The sequence below is a fragment of the Xiphophorus couchianus genome, chromosome 1 (genome assembly GCF_001444195.1).
Source record: "Xiphophorus couchianus chromosome 1, X_couchianus-1.0, whole genome shotgun sequence".
Lineage (NCBI taxonomy): Eukaryota > Metazoa > Chordata > Actinopteri > Cyprinodontiformes > Poeciliidae > Xiphophorus > Xiphophorus couchianus.
Genome location: NC_040228.1, coordinates 14,084,076 through 14,100,917, shown reverse-complemented (window position 1 = coordinate 14,100,917; position 16,842 = coordinate 14,084,076). Strand labels below are relative to the sequence as shown.

At 38.4% G+C, this 16,842-nt stretch overlaps 2 protein-coding genes across 3 annotated transcripts; both read right to left on the bottom strand.

Annotated features, from left to right (window-relative positions):
- Window positions 1-1,450: 1,450 nt before the first annotated feature.
- Window positions 1,451-8,129, bottom strand: asb8 (ankyrin repeat and SOCS box containing 8). Its single transcript, XM_028005536.1, has 4 exons — window positions 7,716-8,129; window positions 6,195-6,371; window positions 6,003-6,107; window positions 1,451-4,188 (listed from the first exon to the last, which is right to left on the bottom strand). Exons 2-4 carry the CDS (start codon window positions 6,321-6,323, stop codon window positions 3,553-3,555), a joined length of 870 nt encoding a protein of 289 aa, XP_027861337.1. The 5' UTR covers window positions 6,324-6,371; window positions 7,716-8,129; the 3' UTR covers window positions 1,451-3,552.
- A 493-nt stretch (window positions 8,130-8,622) lies between these two features.
- Window positions 8,623-11,215, bottom strand: LOC114136840 (piggyBac transposable element-derived protein 4-like). Of its 2 annotated transcripts, XM_028005215.1 has the most exons (3): window positions 10,821-11,215; window positions 10,565-10,764; window positions 8,623-10,442 (listed from the first exon to the last, which is right to left on the bottom strand). In XM_028005215.1, exons 2-3 carry the CDS (start codon window positions 10,673-10,675, stop codon window positions 8,757-8,759), a joined length of 1,797 nt encoding a protein of 598 aa, XP_027861016.1. In that variant the 5' UTR covers window positions 10,676-10,764; window positions 10,821-11,215; the 3' UTR covers window positions 8,623-8,756. The 2 variants fall into 2 exon arrangements, with proteins under 2 accessions (XP_027861016.1, XP_027861102.1); XM_028005301.1 differs by having other exon boundaries at window positions 10,565-11,215.
- Between the last annotated feature and the right edge of the window lie 5,627 nt (window positions 11,216-16,842).

Here is a 16,842-nt window from a genome sequence, read left to right as displayed (position 1 = left end):
TAGCCTTTCTATTATTTCTGGTATTCTTTTATCTTATGATACGATATTGATATTTTCTCACACCTTGCTGTTCATGCAAACAAATATTAACTGTCTAGTTTGCGTCGAGGTGTCTACATTGTAAAATCCTAAGCTCAAAGTCTTCGTTTGAATGTCTTATTTAAAAAATAACCTGTAGGCCTAATTCAAAAACTCACTTTTCCTAAAAAAATTACAAAAAAATAAGGTAGTACTATATAATACTATATACTACTATGTAATAAACCGTGTACGTACGCACAGTCACATTTTATAGCACAATCAAGTATGTTACCTTCAGTCGTTATAATACTTTATATATCAAACATGACTTACAAGAAATTTGACTTCAAAATTTGACACCTTGAAGTTGACTTGTCTCTTTAAGAAGCTCCTGCTTTTTCCAACACTTCACCTTCAACACAACCATGTTTCTCCATGCTGCCTTTTACAACCGTTCTTTAGAGTGTTGGCCTGAGAAGTAGTTTGTATGATAAACTCAGCAGTTCCACCAGTTGTTTGGTAGTTGCTGCTGGCGCTAGTCTGGAGGAGCTGCGTGGGGGACCAGTAGGGGACGGGTGCTCTGTAAGGCAAAGCTTGGCTGGAGATTGCTTTTGTTGGAGCAAATGTTTACTCCTGAATGCCTAATATTGGGAGGTTCAAGTATTTCTCAAACATGAGAAACAAAAATCAAAGCAACACTCCAGGCATGTTTTTGCCAATGAGTCGAGATTAAACATGATATAAAAATTTTCAATTTTACATAATACGTCTTCTTTAATGATGTTTTTTTCTGGAACTGACTTGACACTTTCTGGAACTTAATAGTTACTTTCCAGAAAACAGCATATAACTTTAAAAATAATTAAGAAGATTGCGGGAAAAGGAAGCAATATTTGGATATAAGATCAGGCTAATTAAAGTGGATGCTTCAACAAAAACACAATGTTAAATAAATATGATGTATTCCACAGTCAATGTTATTTCTACTACACCAGCACTTATTAGATTGAGTATTCATTCATAGTGTTTGTTACTGTCATTGGAGCTAGAAACAAAGCAAGAGCGACCCCTAGTGGATTGGGGATTGACCACGTTCAGTACAGCTTTGGTCTTCAATAATCTTTTTGTCACTTTTTTCTGTAGATTCCTTCACCCCTTTTTGTATTTCACAAAATAACCTAAAACATCTGTAAATTGCTTTAAGAAAAAATATGTTTAATGACACAGATGTGGATTAAATTTATGAGCAAATATATTGTAGTTCTTTTCTTAGGGATTTGCTGCAGAGCGTGGAAGAACCAAGAGTCAGAGTTTACGTTAGCAGTGAAGCTGGTGCGGAATAATGTAGGAGTTGTAGATGTGAGCTGGCAGAAATAAATCAGTCAGAATTAAATGGTTTGGGTTTAAAAATAGTAAGAGAAAAAGGCAAGCAGGCAAAGAAAAAGGCATTTACTTGCATTATATTGACAAAGAAAAGCAGCACCTTTGCAGGCATACACAAGAAATAATTGTATGGTTAATTTAAATGTATATTTACAGAACAGTCAGACAAAATAAGTTTAAGAAACGGTCAGATTTCAGACCTCCAACAAATTTTTGCCAGCTCATTGAGTGGCTTTACAAAAGACAAAACTTACTCATCATGCCATTTGATGGTTTTAACATTTAAACATTGAATTTAAAACAAAGTGACTTCAGTTTTGGAACCCGTGAGCACCCTTGAAAATGTTTTGCGAGTTTAAACCTCCATTGTAGAAACAAAAAAAAAAAAACAACACTCAATAAAGCCCAAATAAACAGAGAGTCAAACATGACAGCAGGCGTGGTGATACCACTTTTGTTAGCGTTGAACATATTCAGAAGACTACCTGGCACACTTAAGTGAAACCAACACTAATAATCAGCTTCACTCTGCTGCTACAACATAAATACAATTGTTCCCATCTGGTACAATCTTTCCTGCTCCAAATAGGTGTGTGTGTGTGTGTGTGTGTGTGTGTGTGTGTGTTTGTGTTTAATGCTATTTTCTTAGTGAATATCACAAACTGATCACAACCAAAACGTATCATACAAATTGTTTCAACACAGTGCCTGGCAAAAAAAAGTTCAACGTCTTTCAACTTTTCCACATTTCAACACGTTATAACCACAACTTTCAGTGTATTTTAGTGGGAGTTTATGTTAACTCCCCTACTTTGTGGGGCTTCACAAAGTAGAAGACAACTGTGAAGTGGATGGTGAATTATCCATGTTTAAGTGCGTGAGCACCGGAGGGAAGTTAAATGAAGTAAAAATATTTTCTCTGCCATCATAGTGTCAACGATATTAAAGAAAAACACATAAATGTCACAGCAAAACAAAAGTGGTGTCATTTTTGTTCTTTTACACCTTCATATTTTCAGCACAAACCAAATTTCTTTGCGTCCAAACATTACACATCATTTTTAACTGATTTTGGTAAGGTTGAAAGGGTGTGGTTGGGCTCTGCTGAACCACCCTCAAACTGTTATTAAAATCCTTAAAGTGGTAGCAACACAAACAAAACTTTTGCTGCAAAAACCTGAACTAACCAAACTCAAAATATCTGAGACTGTTTTGGTTAGATTTGAAAAATGTGTGTGTGGGCAGAGGGGGTGGGTTCTGCAGAGGTTCACCTTCCAGCAGGAAAATAACTTTAATATAATACTCATGTGTTACATGGTCTAGTCAAAGTTCAGACCTATATCCAACTGAGAATGTCAGGCAAGATATTAAACACAGACGTCCAGAGAAGCTCTCCATGTAATCTGAATGAGCTTGAACTATCTTGTAAAGAAGACGGTCACTTTGAAGGATCAATTATTTTCTCACCATAAATATAATCTACTTTTGAAATGTTGTGGTTGTCGTGTGGTAAAATGTGGAGAAGTTAAAAGGTTATGGTTACTCTTCCAAGCTATTGCATCTCACAAAAAGTACTGGAAAACCTTCATAATTACGTCATTCATCAACTGAATTATTTCTTTTTTTATTCCCGCATGCTGAAAGCATGTCACTGTACGTTTCTTATCATTTTTAAACAAAGCCATCTTCTGAGTCCGACACAGTTTCATTTACAAACCAAATCAAGCAAAAATGAGTAATAATAAGCATTCTAAAATATTCTAATGAATAGCTTTTTAGAACATAGCTAAGTGATCAAAGAACTTGTTTGATCTTGGTTTATTCCCACGAGGAAGTCGAGCAAATCTGTTGTTTTAGTTTGGCGGGGGGGGGGGAAAGGGGTTGTTTCTTTTTGCTACCAGACTTCAAAGAAAAACCAACAGCTGTTTAGTTGAAAGTGTGCAAGTCCTGCCTTGTTCATTCACATGACACTGATTAAACACAGCAGTCTGCACTTAAATCACTCCTCATCCAGATGTTGTGTAAATACAAGACAATAAAAAAAGACATACATCTGTATCGACTTGCCAATAAAAGCAGTATGACGAGCTGTTTAATCATCAGCCCATGAGGTCTGAGGATCCTCCCCCGCCGCCGCCGCCACCGTCATCAGTCTCTCAGTAGTAGATAGTCTTTAACCGTTTCAGGTAGGGGAAGCTCTTTCACGGCGGTGGGGAGGAACTGCACTCCGAGGCTCTGCCGTATGGCGCAGCGCGCCAGCGAGCGCAGCGTGGGCGCCTGAGCCACCATGTTGGACAGCCTCGCCAGCAGCTGGGGGTCTTTGCTCAGCTCCTTGGGAAGGGTGCCGTCAGGCCGCCGGATCTCGAAGCGCCCCGCCGCTCGGCAAAGCAGCTCCAAGCACTCTTCCTCCTGTTCCGTGCCCAGGCCTCGGGCCAGCAGGGCCACCAGCCGGGATATAGGGGTCTGACCCTTCAGGTTGGTCACATGGACCTGGGCGCCGTAGTCTAACAGAACCTTGACGCTCTCCAGATTGCCCTTCATTGCTGCCCAGCTCAAAGGCGTGTCATTGTTGTAGTCCCGGGCATTGGGGCAGGCCCCGCTCTCCAGCAGGGCTCTCACACACTCCGGGTTGTCTTTGAAGGCGGCCCAGTGGAGGGGCGTGTCCTTGTTGCCGTCCAGCGCGTTCGGCTGGGCGCCGTACTCCAACAGCAGCTCCACGCAGCTCTCGTCCTTCTCTGCAGCGTAGTGCAGAGCCGTGCGGTTATAACCATCCAGAGCATTCACCTGACGGAGGAATCATATCAACAGGAAGGTAAAAAGGTTTAGTTGTTGGAAAGACAGGTTTCAGCCTTTTAGACCTTTACTGTACAAATAACAGCTTAATTTTGTCATGTGAATAGCAGAAATGACCCAACCAGTCACCAGGAAATTGGAATAAGCCAATCTTTTCTTCATTAGCTCTAATCAGTGATCTGAAGGTTACAAACTAAAAAAATCTAAATTTCTAGTTTTTGTTAAATTCATTGAAACTAAGAACTCTTACTGTTTGTGGTCTATAAACCACAAAGAGTGGTTTATAGACCACTATGCATCTGCATTAAGTAGATGCATTTCATCTATTTAAAATTAAAACATTAAGATAATTTAAAAAAACATATATTTTATGCATAGAGTTAAACTTTATAATACAATTCTTTTGGATTCAAATTTTTTCTTTAGGTGTTAAAGCTCTTGATGCAAATAAAAAATGAGAGTGGTAAACAAAAAAACTGGAATTGGCAGCTCAGATCTTAAATTAATTAGGATAGGCCTTATAAGTGCATCTTTAATACACCTTTATAAATACACAAAAACTCCCTCCCATGCGGCATAGACAGCAAAAAACAACAATTTATTCCTACTTAGTAAATAATAAACTAAAGACGGTATAGACATCAACTTACTTTAATGGGTTTAGAGTTTTTATTTTTAAAGTACGACTCATTTCTGAGTCACTTTGTTAGAATAATGAACACATTTTCTCGTGCAAAACTTTCGTTTTCAGTCCATTTTGACTCTATCTAAGTTCCCGACAAACCATTCTAAGTTTCCTTTGGCTTTCAGTGACAAACTGTGGTGTGTTAGGAAGCAAGTAAACAAACTAATAGCTTGTCAGTCCAAACAGATTAACCAACTTTGAACCCGACCAAATGAAAACTTTCATGTGTATTCATTGTTGCTGAAAAAAATCATAGGAAGTGCGCATCACGCATGCTGTGGTTCGCATGTGTTTTCACTAAACTGATGACACATGTGTCACCCCAACTTACTAAATCAATCAGTTTAAGCCTTCATTTAAAACACATTTCCTTTCAATGGCTTTTAACCCTAGTTATGCAGGGCATCTGTGTGTTGGCTGTGTTTTAATTGATTAATTTTGCTCATTTTCTTGTTGTTTAATTGTTAATTTTTTATTATGTAAAGCAATTTGGTGAACTGAAGTTGGTTTTAGATGTGCTATTTAAATACATTTGACTTGATTTACTCCTGCCCTGATATTACAAGAGCACTTCTGTCGACATTGTGCAATTTCTATTCCACAAATTTTGTCTAAACTACTTCTAACTCATCTCTACGCTTTTTGATTTTCAAAACTGAAAAAACTCAATTTCCATATATATATATATATATATATATATATATATATATATATATAAAGAGATTTCTGTCAATAACTCAAAAACCAAAGCAGAAGGGAAATAAAAGGTTGTTTTTTTTTCAGATTTTTTAAAATAATCGTTTAGTTGATTGAATAAAGTATCAAAACTCTTCTATCCCCAATTGTCTTTTATTTCCTTATCAGACTTGGAAAATTATGAAAATCAAATTCCGTAATTTTCTAGACATGGCAAGACTGCGCAGGAACCCGGAAACCTGCTAAAATATAACCATCACTTGTTTTCCAGGGCTATGAATAACCACCGCAGACAAGCTCAAAAGCCACATCTTGTTGTACAGCACTGCTTCAGACCAACAAGCACAAACAGGCTCAGCTCTCTCTGAGTGATCTCTATCTGGAGAGCTGAATAGTCATCTAAAATGCGTGGAAATAAACCCACCTCTGCGCCCTTCTCCAACAGCAGCTCCACACAGTCGGCATCAGCTACCATACAGGCACAGTGAAGGGGTTTGAGGGTCCCATGCATCCGGTTTACGTCAGCGCCCTAAGAAGGGTCGGACATAGAAAACATCAAAACAGCCAGGAGACTTTTTTTTTTTATTTTTTACTCCAAGCATGATAAGCAACATACCTTACGAATCAGATCCTCCACGTTGTCGTGTGGAAATGAGCGGATGGCGGCGATGGTGCGGATGAGCCGCTCGGACAAGGAGTATTTACTCTGAATGCTCTGCATGATGTACCACATAGTAGAGCTCATGTGTAACAGAGGACCATGGCACCCAGGCAGGGGTGACACTTCGGCACACTGGAAGACAATTTTTTTAAATGTTTGGGTTACACACTGCTAAACATAATGAGATCATGGAATACCTTAGTAATAAGCGCTCAGGTTGTTCCCGATTTCATCTAAATGGACGTCCTAACTGATCGCGTTTAAGACATCACCACTCAAAAGGATCAATGCTTTACAGCTAACCTGAGGCACTCATGCACTGGTGCCACCATGCCCTTTGACCTCCACCTGCAGGCCAGGCATGTGAAGTTTCTTGCTCAAGGACACAGAGACAGACAGAGCGCGGATTTGAACCGGTAACTGCCCAATTACAGGATGAACTCACTTACCATGTAGACTTTGTAAAACACTTTGATGCACATCGCCTAAAATTTCCAATATTTTATTTTACATGTTTATACAACATTATGCCTTTAATTGTGGGAAATTATAGGTTTTTTTGTTTGTTTTCCGACATTTGAGAATATTCATGCTTTTTCTTGTAAAGATGTAAAATTATTGTAGACATTTCTGAGATTTTTGGCAGGTGTATTTTTTTAATATCACTCATTTAGTATTTTCCCTTTAAAATTTTTGAAATGTTTACATTTTTTACTGCCATTTATTTAACCATTATTTACCAGAAAATCCCTTGAGATAAAATCTGTTTTTCGAGGGAGATTTGGCCAAAAAGGCACAATGGTGTACATTGCAATTAAATCATCACAAAATTTACTTAAGTGTAAACTAAACAAACAAAAAAATTAAATAAATACAAGAATAGAGCATAAAATTAGAACTAAGATTACGTCAAATTGTGTCTCAAATGTAAGAAAATAGAGGTGTAAATTCGTTGAAAGACTGCCTACTTGGTTATTTTAAAAAAACACCAAATGTTATTTTAGTTTAATCTCTTTTTGAGTATCAAACATCTGAGTAAGTATGTTGTTTCCAATGGCTGCTGCCCTTTCACTAAACTTTAGCTGACAGTTGGAAAAATGACCCATACATACATACTGTAGCAACGCAGCACCGTACAAATACGTGGCAATAGCTGGTGATTTACATTAAAATAGTGGCCCTTGACCTATACTAAATCAAAGTTTTAACGCTAAAACGTATGTAAGCTGGCGGAAGAAGCTGCGGAGGGTCTGCTTTGGAGAGAAAAAACGAAAACAAAACAAAACAAAAATCCCGGCTAGCAAACAGCTAGCTAGCAGCAGCTAATGCTAGCTCGGAGATACGAAGAGGGAAAAAAAAAATCCACAGATAAATGTAGAAACACGTGACACCTCCTTCAAATGCGTGCAAACGCGCTTCAAAACACACTTGGCATCAAACGTCGTCAAAACGCCGATGCTGGTGGGAGTAACGTACCGTTTACAGCCCTCGATAGATCGAGCAAGTTGCCGTGTAGAGTCAGCTGGCTACCGCTGCGGCTCGACATAAACACGGACCCGTCACGCAGCCACACCTTCCGCCTCAAACTGTCACAGCGACTGCAGACAGATTTTTCCGTCTGGGCCGCAGATATCGTTAAATTTCTCAAACAGGATCGGCGTCTGCCGAAGTTACTGGCTCCGATGGGATGGTGCGTCCTACCCCAGGATATAGGCATGTATGGCGGCGGCAGCGCTGGCGTCCACCGACAGGAGCATGCCGCGGACACCTTCAGGTCATCCTGCAGCTCCAGAGCCTCTCCCAGTAACAGGTTATCAAAGAATGAACATAGACACTTTACATTAATATTCCTAGAAAACTAAGATGAGAACAATATCCAAAAGAAGCCACGTTCATTTCCACAGAGCCGGCCAAAAATTACAGAGGGCCTTGAGCAGAGGTCGACTTGGGGCCCCATTATTTATTCGATTACTTATGCAGATAAGCTTCTCTCATAACCCAAGACTTTGGAGTCTTGGGTCTAAATGGCCGTTTTGGTCTAATTTTGAATTTACCCTTATATTTTCACCATAAAAACTATTTACCTTACCTTGTTTGGTATCATTATTTTCAGAACATCCTAAACTTTGTGATTTTACAGTGTTTGTTTCATTTTGACAAAATTTATTATCACATTGGAGCAAAAAACACACACAGAAACAAAATCCGAGTAGAAAAAATATTGATATTTTTACTATAATATTCACAAAAATGTTGAACAAACCATTTTTACAGCCTAACATGAAATGTTTTTGGGTAAATTTTAAGAACTTTTGTACAAACTTAGTAAAAAACAAATTACTAGTCATATTTTCACCATATTGTGGGTAATTTCCCAGGCGTATTTTTTACAACTATTTATAAAATATGTCAATATCTCCATCACAAATTTTCTCCAACATCACAATGTCTCACCCCCCCCCCCCCCTCTCAACTATTTACAATATTTGCAAAATGGGTGCCACAAGACAAAACAAATTACTTGTGCCACTGTGCAAAGCAGTTTCTGTCAATCAGAAGGCACAATGGCACATCACAGCCCTCACATTTCCATTGCGTGTCCTTCCTGACTTTGTTCACCTGGAGGCAGTGTCTGCACTGCAGTCTGCCGTTTCTGGCATTTTGCTGAGCACTAATGGGCACAGGAATGTGTTCAGCTGCCTTTCTCCTTGGAACACCTGCCATGTCCACACTACAAAGCTGACTGGCCATCTCCACATTGAAGTCTTTGTGTGTCATGGGCTTCACTCCTTTGGCTTTGCACAACTCTTGGTGTAGGATGTAGGCATTTGCTGTGGCAATGTCAACCAAATGCATAAGCACAGTCTTGTACCAACGATAAGTTTTCCGTTGTGCAGAGTAATACTGGATGAGTTGATCAGACAGGTCAACCCCACCCATGTATTTATTGTACGCCATGACTGGTGTAGGACATGGAATGTCTTTCACAATCCAGCGTTTCACTTCATTCTTCACCCTCCTTTGCACCGTCTCACCTGAAAACGCAGGATGGATAGTTGAGCAGACAGACACCTCCCGTGTGTCCATCCACTTCACAAAGACCACTGGGCCCTCTCTGATCCATCTCACTGATCCTCTTCTACTTTTTTTAGTGAGAGCATTTGGCCTCCCTTTAGGGCATCCCTTCACGGATTCCCTATAAGTGCCACAAGCTCCAAACTTTTTGCTGGCCAGGTCCTTGAGCAGTGTAGGACTGGTATAAAAATTGTCCATGTAAATATGGTAGCCGGTGCCAAGATAAGATGGCTGAATAAGTTTCATTACCATATCATAAGACAGCCCATGCTCACTTGCAGTGTGAGTCTTGCCAGTGTATAAGCTAAAACTCACAGTGTAGCCACTGATTGACTCGGCCAACACAAAAAGCTTTATTCCCCATTTAGTTGGCTTGTCTTTCATATACTGGGTCATGCCAGTTTTTGCCTTTGTTGGCACCATCCTTTCGTCAACTGCCAGCTCCCTCTTTGGTTGGTAGTAAGCCTGACAGGCATTGAGGATGTCATCATAAACAGGCCGCAGTCTTGATAATTTGTCGTAGCCTGGTGTTCCCTTCTTTTTGTCATTTTTGACATCCTCCTCAGGATTACTTGGGTGCAAGTTCCACATAATGGTCCTGAACCTGTCCCTTGTCATGACCTTAGCTGGAGTTGGAACAGACAAAAAATGATTTTGTCTCCAGTAGTCCTGGACACTTGGTAGTTGCACCAAGGACATATAGATCAATAGACCAAAGAACCTATACAGCTCCTCTGTGTCTAATTCAGCCCATTTATATTTTTTTCCATTTGCTTGATTTTTTGCAGCATATCTGTTTGTGTTGTCACAGATGGTTTTGACTGTATCAGCTGCAAAAAACAACAAAAACAGCTCACTTGGACTGTGGTTGGACATCAGATCCATCTGTGGTCCTGGTGTTCTCCTTGGTTGAAAGCGGCTTACAACAGGGGCTGCATCTGCGTCCTCTTCAGTGTTCCACTGTCCAGCCCGTGTTTCTGGTGCTGCCTCAGTCAGAGGAGATCTGGATCTTGTCCGAGTTCGCTGCGCTCTCCGTGGTGTCCTCTGATGTGTGGGCCTCAACTGGACATAGCACGTGGGAGTTCCCTCCTCCTCCTCCTCCCTGAATAGAATGGAGGGATCACCAAGCTGGAGATGGAAATTAGCATATAATGTGTTTCAGTGTGCATCTACTCCGATTATAATAATTTACTGTACATATCCCATGCCAAACAAAGAAATAAAACAAGAAAAACAAAACAAAAACAAACCTCATCGTCAAGCTCAAACTCCGAGTCCGAACCGTCTGGCAGCGCGCCTTCGTCCTCTTCACATTCGTACATGTACTTCAGGGCTTGCTGCGCAGTCATGTAGCGACTCATTTTGACACACACTAAACACTAAAAACCGTCTACAAACACTACACACAAACACTAATGCACACTAACTAACACACGTATGATCTAAAAATCTAATACAAAACACTACTTCCAAAAAATCTAATACAAAACACTACTTCCAAAAAATCTAATACAAAACACTACTAGTAAAATCCGAAATCTCAACAACGCACCGTTCTCTTCCGCCACAAAACTCTCTCCCCGCGCTGCTGTTCCGATCTCAAATCAAAATGCCCGAAAATGCTTTCTGATTGGTTGCTTCGGAAATGTGGTGCACTTGGAGGAACTCGGAAAAATGGCTTTCATGTTGCATTCGTTCACTTTTTGGTCATAAAACAACTACTGATTGCACTCAACATGCGTAAAATGCGCACTACGCTATGGCTAAAATGATCGATCATATTCCTGCTTTTATTTGGAAGTAAATATAAAACAAAATCAATATAAAAACACTACTTTTACAAAGTTTGAAGTCTCTACTGTCCAACAGAAATGAAATGCACACTTCTCATGGCGTCTTTTTTTTTTTTTTTTTTTTTTTCTTAAACTTTATTTATTGTAATAAACAACAATACAAATGTACTGTGAACAAATCTCAGGAAGATAACAATAATTTACCAGGGGGAGCATAAAATAAAGCAAGAAGATAAGAAAACGACAATAAATATAAATATGTATAAAGGAAATAGCACAAATTGTGATATGTGTGCCAGATGTCACAGTGCATTAACTTAAAAGATAATCCAAAATTCCAAGTTGATTACAAGCCCGTATTGTTGATTCTGCTTTTTGATTAGTGGAGGAATGAATTGTTGATAAATAATGTTTAAGTTCGATCAAAAAAACTAAAAAATTTGGTTTTTTCTTCAAAAATTTGCATTTATGTAGGTGAAATTTAGCCTTAATAATTAGTAAATTGATAAGGAGACTCTTTACATTCATTCCTCCATTTTGTTGAAATCCAAATAAGACATTTTCCCAATATAAGTGAAAGCCTGCTGAAATTTTGGAATCAACAAAGTTACAAAAATGTTGCCAAAATATTTTAGAATGAGGGCACAACCAGAACAAATGAGTGACCGATTCTGGGCAAACAACACAGAAGGAACAGTTCACATCAATGTTAGAATTGAATTTCTTTAAATAGACTTTAACGGGGTAGATTCGGTGAATGAGTTTAAAAGAAACTTCCTTTATCTTGTTAGAGAGAAGAAAGTGATTAGGGAGCAGCCAGATAAATTTCCAAGACACAGTAATATGAAAGCGATTCCAATAATGAACGACCACAGGAGTAGAGGTCACGTCCTTCAGAAACAGGGATCTGATTGACTTATTATTGTTACAAGGAAAAGGATTCAAACAAATTTTGCCAACAGGAGAATGTATGGGAGATAAAATGGGAGAGTGATAAACGATTCTCGGCTTCTGCCGAAATAACATACAGATCTTTGTAGAAACGGCACCAAAGACTTTGGCATATTCTCCAGGAGAGACAGGAAAACTGAACTTACAGAGAAATTCTTCATAAGTCAACAACAGACCATCACTGTTGAACAATTGGTCAACCAAAACAATGTTATTATTAAACCAAGAATCAAAAAATATAGTTTTCCTCTTATATAGAATGTCCTTATTATTCCAAATAAAGTATCGGTGAGGAGAGAAGTTATGCTTGTAGATGAGTAACCATGATAAAAAGGCCTGCCGATGAAAATTAGAGAGTTTAATTGGTAGTTTCGTTATATCAAAATTACAAATTAGAAAGAACTTTAGACCACCGAATTTGGAAAAAATATGAAAGGGTATAGTATTCCAGAAAGACGCTGGAGAATTAAAAAAATTACGGATCCAATTTATTTTAAAAGTATTATTTAAGATAGAGAAAGATAAGCAGTTAAGTCCTCCGTTTTCATATGAATTCATTAGAGTAGATTTTTTAATATAGTGAGTCTTATTTTTCCATATGAAGTTGAATAGCAGTTTGTCAATTTCCTTCTCATTTTTCTTGTCAATGTCTAATGACGGTGCAGCATAAATTAGTCTGGAGAGGCCTTCAGCCTTTGTAAGCAGAATACGGCCACGCAAAGAAAGATCTTTAACTAACCATTGATTAAGTCTTTTTTTAGTCTTTTGAATTAGCGGGTCGAAGTTTAGGGAGCTTCTTTTTATTTGATCCTTCGTGATGTTTATACCTAAATAAATAACCTCATTCTTAACTGGTATAGCTTCAATTGAGGCTATAGAACAGTCCTTAATGGCCATTATCTCACATTTTTTAAGGTTAAGAGAAAGACCTGAAGCTTTGGAGAAAGTACCAATTTCCTTAATAGCTAAAGAGATTTGGCTCTGGTCTTTTAAAAATAAAGTAGTGTCATCTGCCAGTTGTGTTTAAGTAACCACTCTATCAGCAACAGTGATCCCTTTTACAGGACCAGTTTTAATATGATCGGCCAGAAGTTGAGCCACTAAAAGGAACAAATATGGGGAGACGGGACAGCCTTGTCTGATTCCTCTGCAGAGGTTGAATCTAGGAGAGGAGCCGTTTCTTAATTTGATGGAGCTGTTGCTGTTTTGATATAAGGTTTTAACAACAGAAGTAAAGAATTTCCCAAACCCAAATTTATTTAGACTCTGAAAAATAAACTCATGTTCGACCGTATCAAAAGCTTTATAAAAGTCTAGAAATAAAATAAAACCATTATCACAAACAAGATCAGGATAATCTAAAATATCTAAAACAAATCTTATATTATTTGTGATATGCCTATTTTTCATAAAACCGGATTGAGTTTCATCGATAATTGAATGAAGGACAGATTTTAATCTTTTAGCTACAACTAAAGCAAAAATTTTGTAATCATTGTTAAGAAGACAAATGGGACGCCAATTATCTAGAAGTAAAGGGTCTTTTCTTGGTTTTGGTATCAGAGTGGTTAAACCCTGAGTGAGGGTTGTAGGGAGCAAACCGTTTTCTATACTGTCAGGTCTAAATACCTATTAAAGACAATTTTAAACAAAACACAGGAAAGACAAGAGAGTTAGATTCTTTGTTTCTCGCGAGGAGAACGGACAGAGATGTGCTTTCAGTTACAAATCTCCTACCGCTCTAAAAAACACATCTCCCGCTCCTCTGTTTTATTGATTTTAGGAACCCTATCACAGAGAGCGCTGCAACTCTGAAAGGGTGGGGTCAAAGCATTTTAGTTGCAGTGCTAAATAACAATCACTAACTAAACACATGTTATCTACAATCTAAATCCTTCCTGCTCCAGACACGGCGTAGAATGGGACACGTTGTATAGCTTCAAAGCAATGGCTTTGTATCACAAAGAACAAAGCAGAGTTTCCTCCAGGGTTATAAAACTCAGCTTGGAACAACTAACACTTCCATTAAACAGGGAGTCCTGCTGAGAATATCTGTCACCTCCCTCTTCCAAGGAGGGATTAGGAAGAAATCAGAATTAATGAACACACAGAAACATTATCTAAATGTAACTACAAGGCTACATAATACAACAAATATTTGATAATACTAAAAATACAATTTATCCAACATATACTTTCATTAAAAACTTGCAAAAGAAAGGGAGCGAGGTCGAACAAAAAGTGTTTGTAAAACTCAGCACTCAGGCCATCAATTCCAGGGGATTTGTTCATTTTGAGATGTGAGATGGCGTCCACAATCTCTTGTAAAGAGATTGACTCTTCACAGCATTCTCGTTCACTATTAGAAATTTGATTAACTGATAAATTGGTCAACAGGGCATCAGCTGAGGCCTGATAGAAGTTGGAGAGATAAAGAGTTTCATAAAAGGAACTGCAATATCTAGCTATATCATCAAGGTTATCTGTAACAACATTGTTAATCTTTAGACTGGTAATAGAATTAGTGGTTGAATTGTGTTTTTCTAGATTAAAAAAATAATGAGTGTTTTGTTCTCCCTCTTCTAACCATTTTCTCCTTGATCTAATAAACGCACCTTTACTCTTATTAATGTAAAAATGATCCAATTTAAGTTGTAATTCAGTTAACTCTTGTAGTTCGAAGTCATTTAAATTAGAAGGATTCGACTGAGTGAGTTCAAATATTCTCGTTACAATTTTGGTTTCTTCATTTCTATTTGTCTTAGCCTTGTTACTACCAAATTTTCTTAGAAATTTTCCAGATTCAAATTTAAAAAGTTCCCAATTAATACCATAAAGATTATCTGCTTGAGCTTTATGCCAGAAGAATTTCAATAATTTGTTTATCTTTATAGTGACCTCTTTATAGTTTAATAAAGAATTATTCAATTTCCAGTATGAAGGAGAATAATTAGAATATTTACCATCTGAGAGTGTTATAATTATTTCAACAACTTTATGGTCCGTAAGGGGAGTAGGTAAAGTATTAACAGTCACAGATTCTTTCTTTATTGAATCTGAGATCAGCCAGAAATCTATCCTAGATTGTTGAGATAATGACTTATTACTCCAGGTAAATAAATAGTCATGTGGATGTTCAGTTCTCCAAATGTCAATTAGATTAAATTTTTCCATAAAATCTTTAATAGTCGGGCTTGAGGCATTTGGTCGACCAGGAGGCCATTTATCAAGGTTACCATCCAGGACAGTGTTGAAATCACCTCCCATAAGAATTATAGCATTTGGCCATTTTTTTAACCATTCTATAAGGATCTTTTCAGCTGTGATAAACAGCTTATCGTTATCTCTTTTATTATTGTAACCATAAATATTGGCACAAATGAAATGACGATTTTCATAGAAAAAGAGTTGAAAAATAAAATGACCCAGCGAATCACATTCAGTAGAAATAATATTCCCATTAAATCTATGTTTTAAAGTCATGACTCCTGCAGAGCGCTCAGACCCATGAGAAAGCCAAACAGAATTGCCCCACTGGGATTTCCAAAAAGTAACATCATCAACTGTAGAGTGACATTCCTGAAAAAAACAGAAATCAGATTTAAAATTTTTGGCAAACAAGAATAATGCTTTTCTTTTTAACATATTGCGCAACCCCCTGGCATTAAGAGAAATAAGCGAAAGAGATAACATATAAACAACAGAAAAAGTAACTTAATGAATGATGGTATCTATAGACGACATAAACACCGTGAGTCAGTACCTTATTAAAGTTCCAGATCTCAGTTTGCAACCTAGGGTAAAGTTCCAAAATAGTGGACCCATCAATGAGAATAGACTTGCAATTATTCTAGCATTGGAGTAAACACTGCGGGTATCTCCACCCCGTTGATAAAACCACGACCTCCTACGAAGTAGGCAGATTTTCCCTCTTCACGAGCCTTCTGGATACATGGCCAAAGCTTCTGCCGGGATTCACGGTCTTCTTTACAAAGGTCTTCGGTGAAACGGAGACCATTTCTCTTCAGGAAGTCATTTCCCTTAGCCGCTTTCCATATGGAATCACGACATCTCCTCGCAATGAAGCGAATGATGATAGAACGAGGGCGGGAGTTGGCAGCGACCTTTCTACCAACTCGATGAGCGACATCAATGAAGATCTGAAGCCTTTCTTTATCCTTCGGAAGAATCTCCTGGCACACCCGCAACACCTCCTCCCGAACATCCTCCTTCTCGGTCTCAGCGACTCCATGAAGTCTGAGGCTCCAACGACGACCATAGCGCTCCATCTCAGTAACACGGATTAAGCAGGACGTTGTATCTTTTTCATTGCGCTCCACTCGTTTTTCCACTGAGTTAATTTTCATTTTAATATCCTTGATTTCTTCTAGCATACTTCCCAGCTTTATTTCTAAAGCATCACTTCTCGTGTTGATCAGGTTAGCAAGCATAGCAATAGCATCATCAGGATTTGAGTTGCTATTTGTTCGTAACATATTTGGAAAAGGCTTCTTGGCAACAGGAGGCTTACTTGGAGTTACCGGGAGCGGCGGGAAATCCTCTTCACCAATCTCCGGTTGGAGAGCCGGACCGACATAGTCGTGGTCTTTCTCATCAATACCAGTGCAGGTTTTTTCCAACTTGCTGTGGTCACTAGTTCTTTTTTGGGCTGTTTTAGGCATCTTCCCGAGAGTAAAGTAAACTTACAAAGTAGAAAAGTACTCGACTGAGCGCTTGTACACTCAGGAAAATTGCAGAATAAGAGTGCTAGCACTGAGAGCACG

Coding starts and splice junctions, on each gene's coding strand:
- asb8 (XM_028005536.1), bottom strand. CDS start 6,323: ATGAGCTCTACTATGTGGTACATCATGCAGAGCATTCAGAGTAAATAC. Junction 6,108..6,194: donor TGGAGGATCTGATTCGTAAG/GTATGTTGCTTA, acceptor GACCCTTCTTAG/GGCGCTGACGTAAACCGGAT. Junction 4,189..6,002: donor TGTTGGAGAAGGGCGCAGAG/GTGGGTTTATTT, acceptor TTCCTCCGTCAG/GTGAATGCTCTGGATGGTTA.
- LOC114136840 (XM_028005301.1), bottom strand. CDS start 10,675: ATGAGTCGCTACATGACTGCGCAGCAAGCCCTGAAGTACATGTACGAA. Junction 10,443..10,564: donor AGTTTGAGCTTGACGATGAG/GTTTGTTTTTGT, acceptor TTCCATCTCCAG/CTTGGTGATCCCTCCATTCT.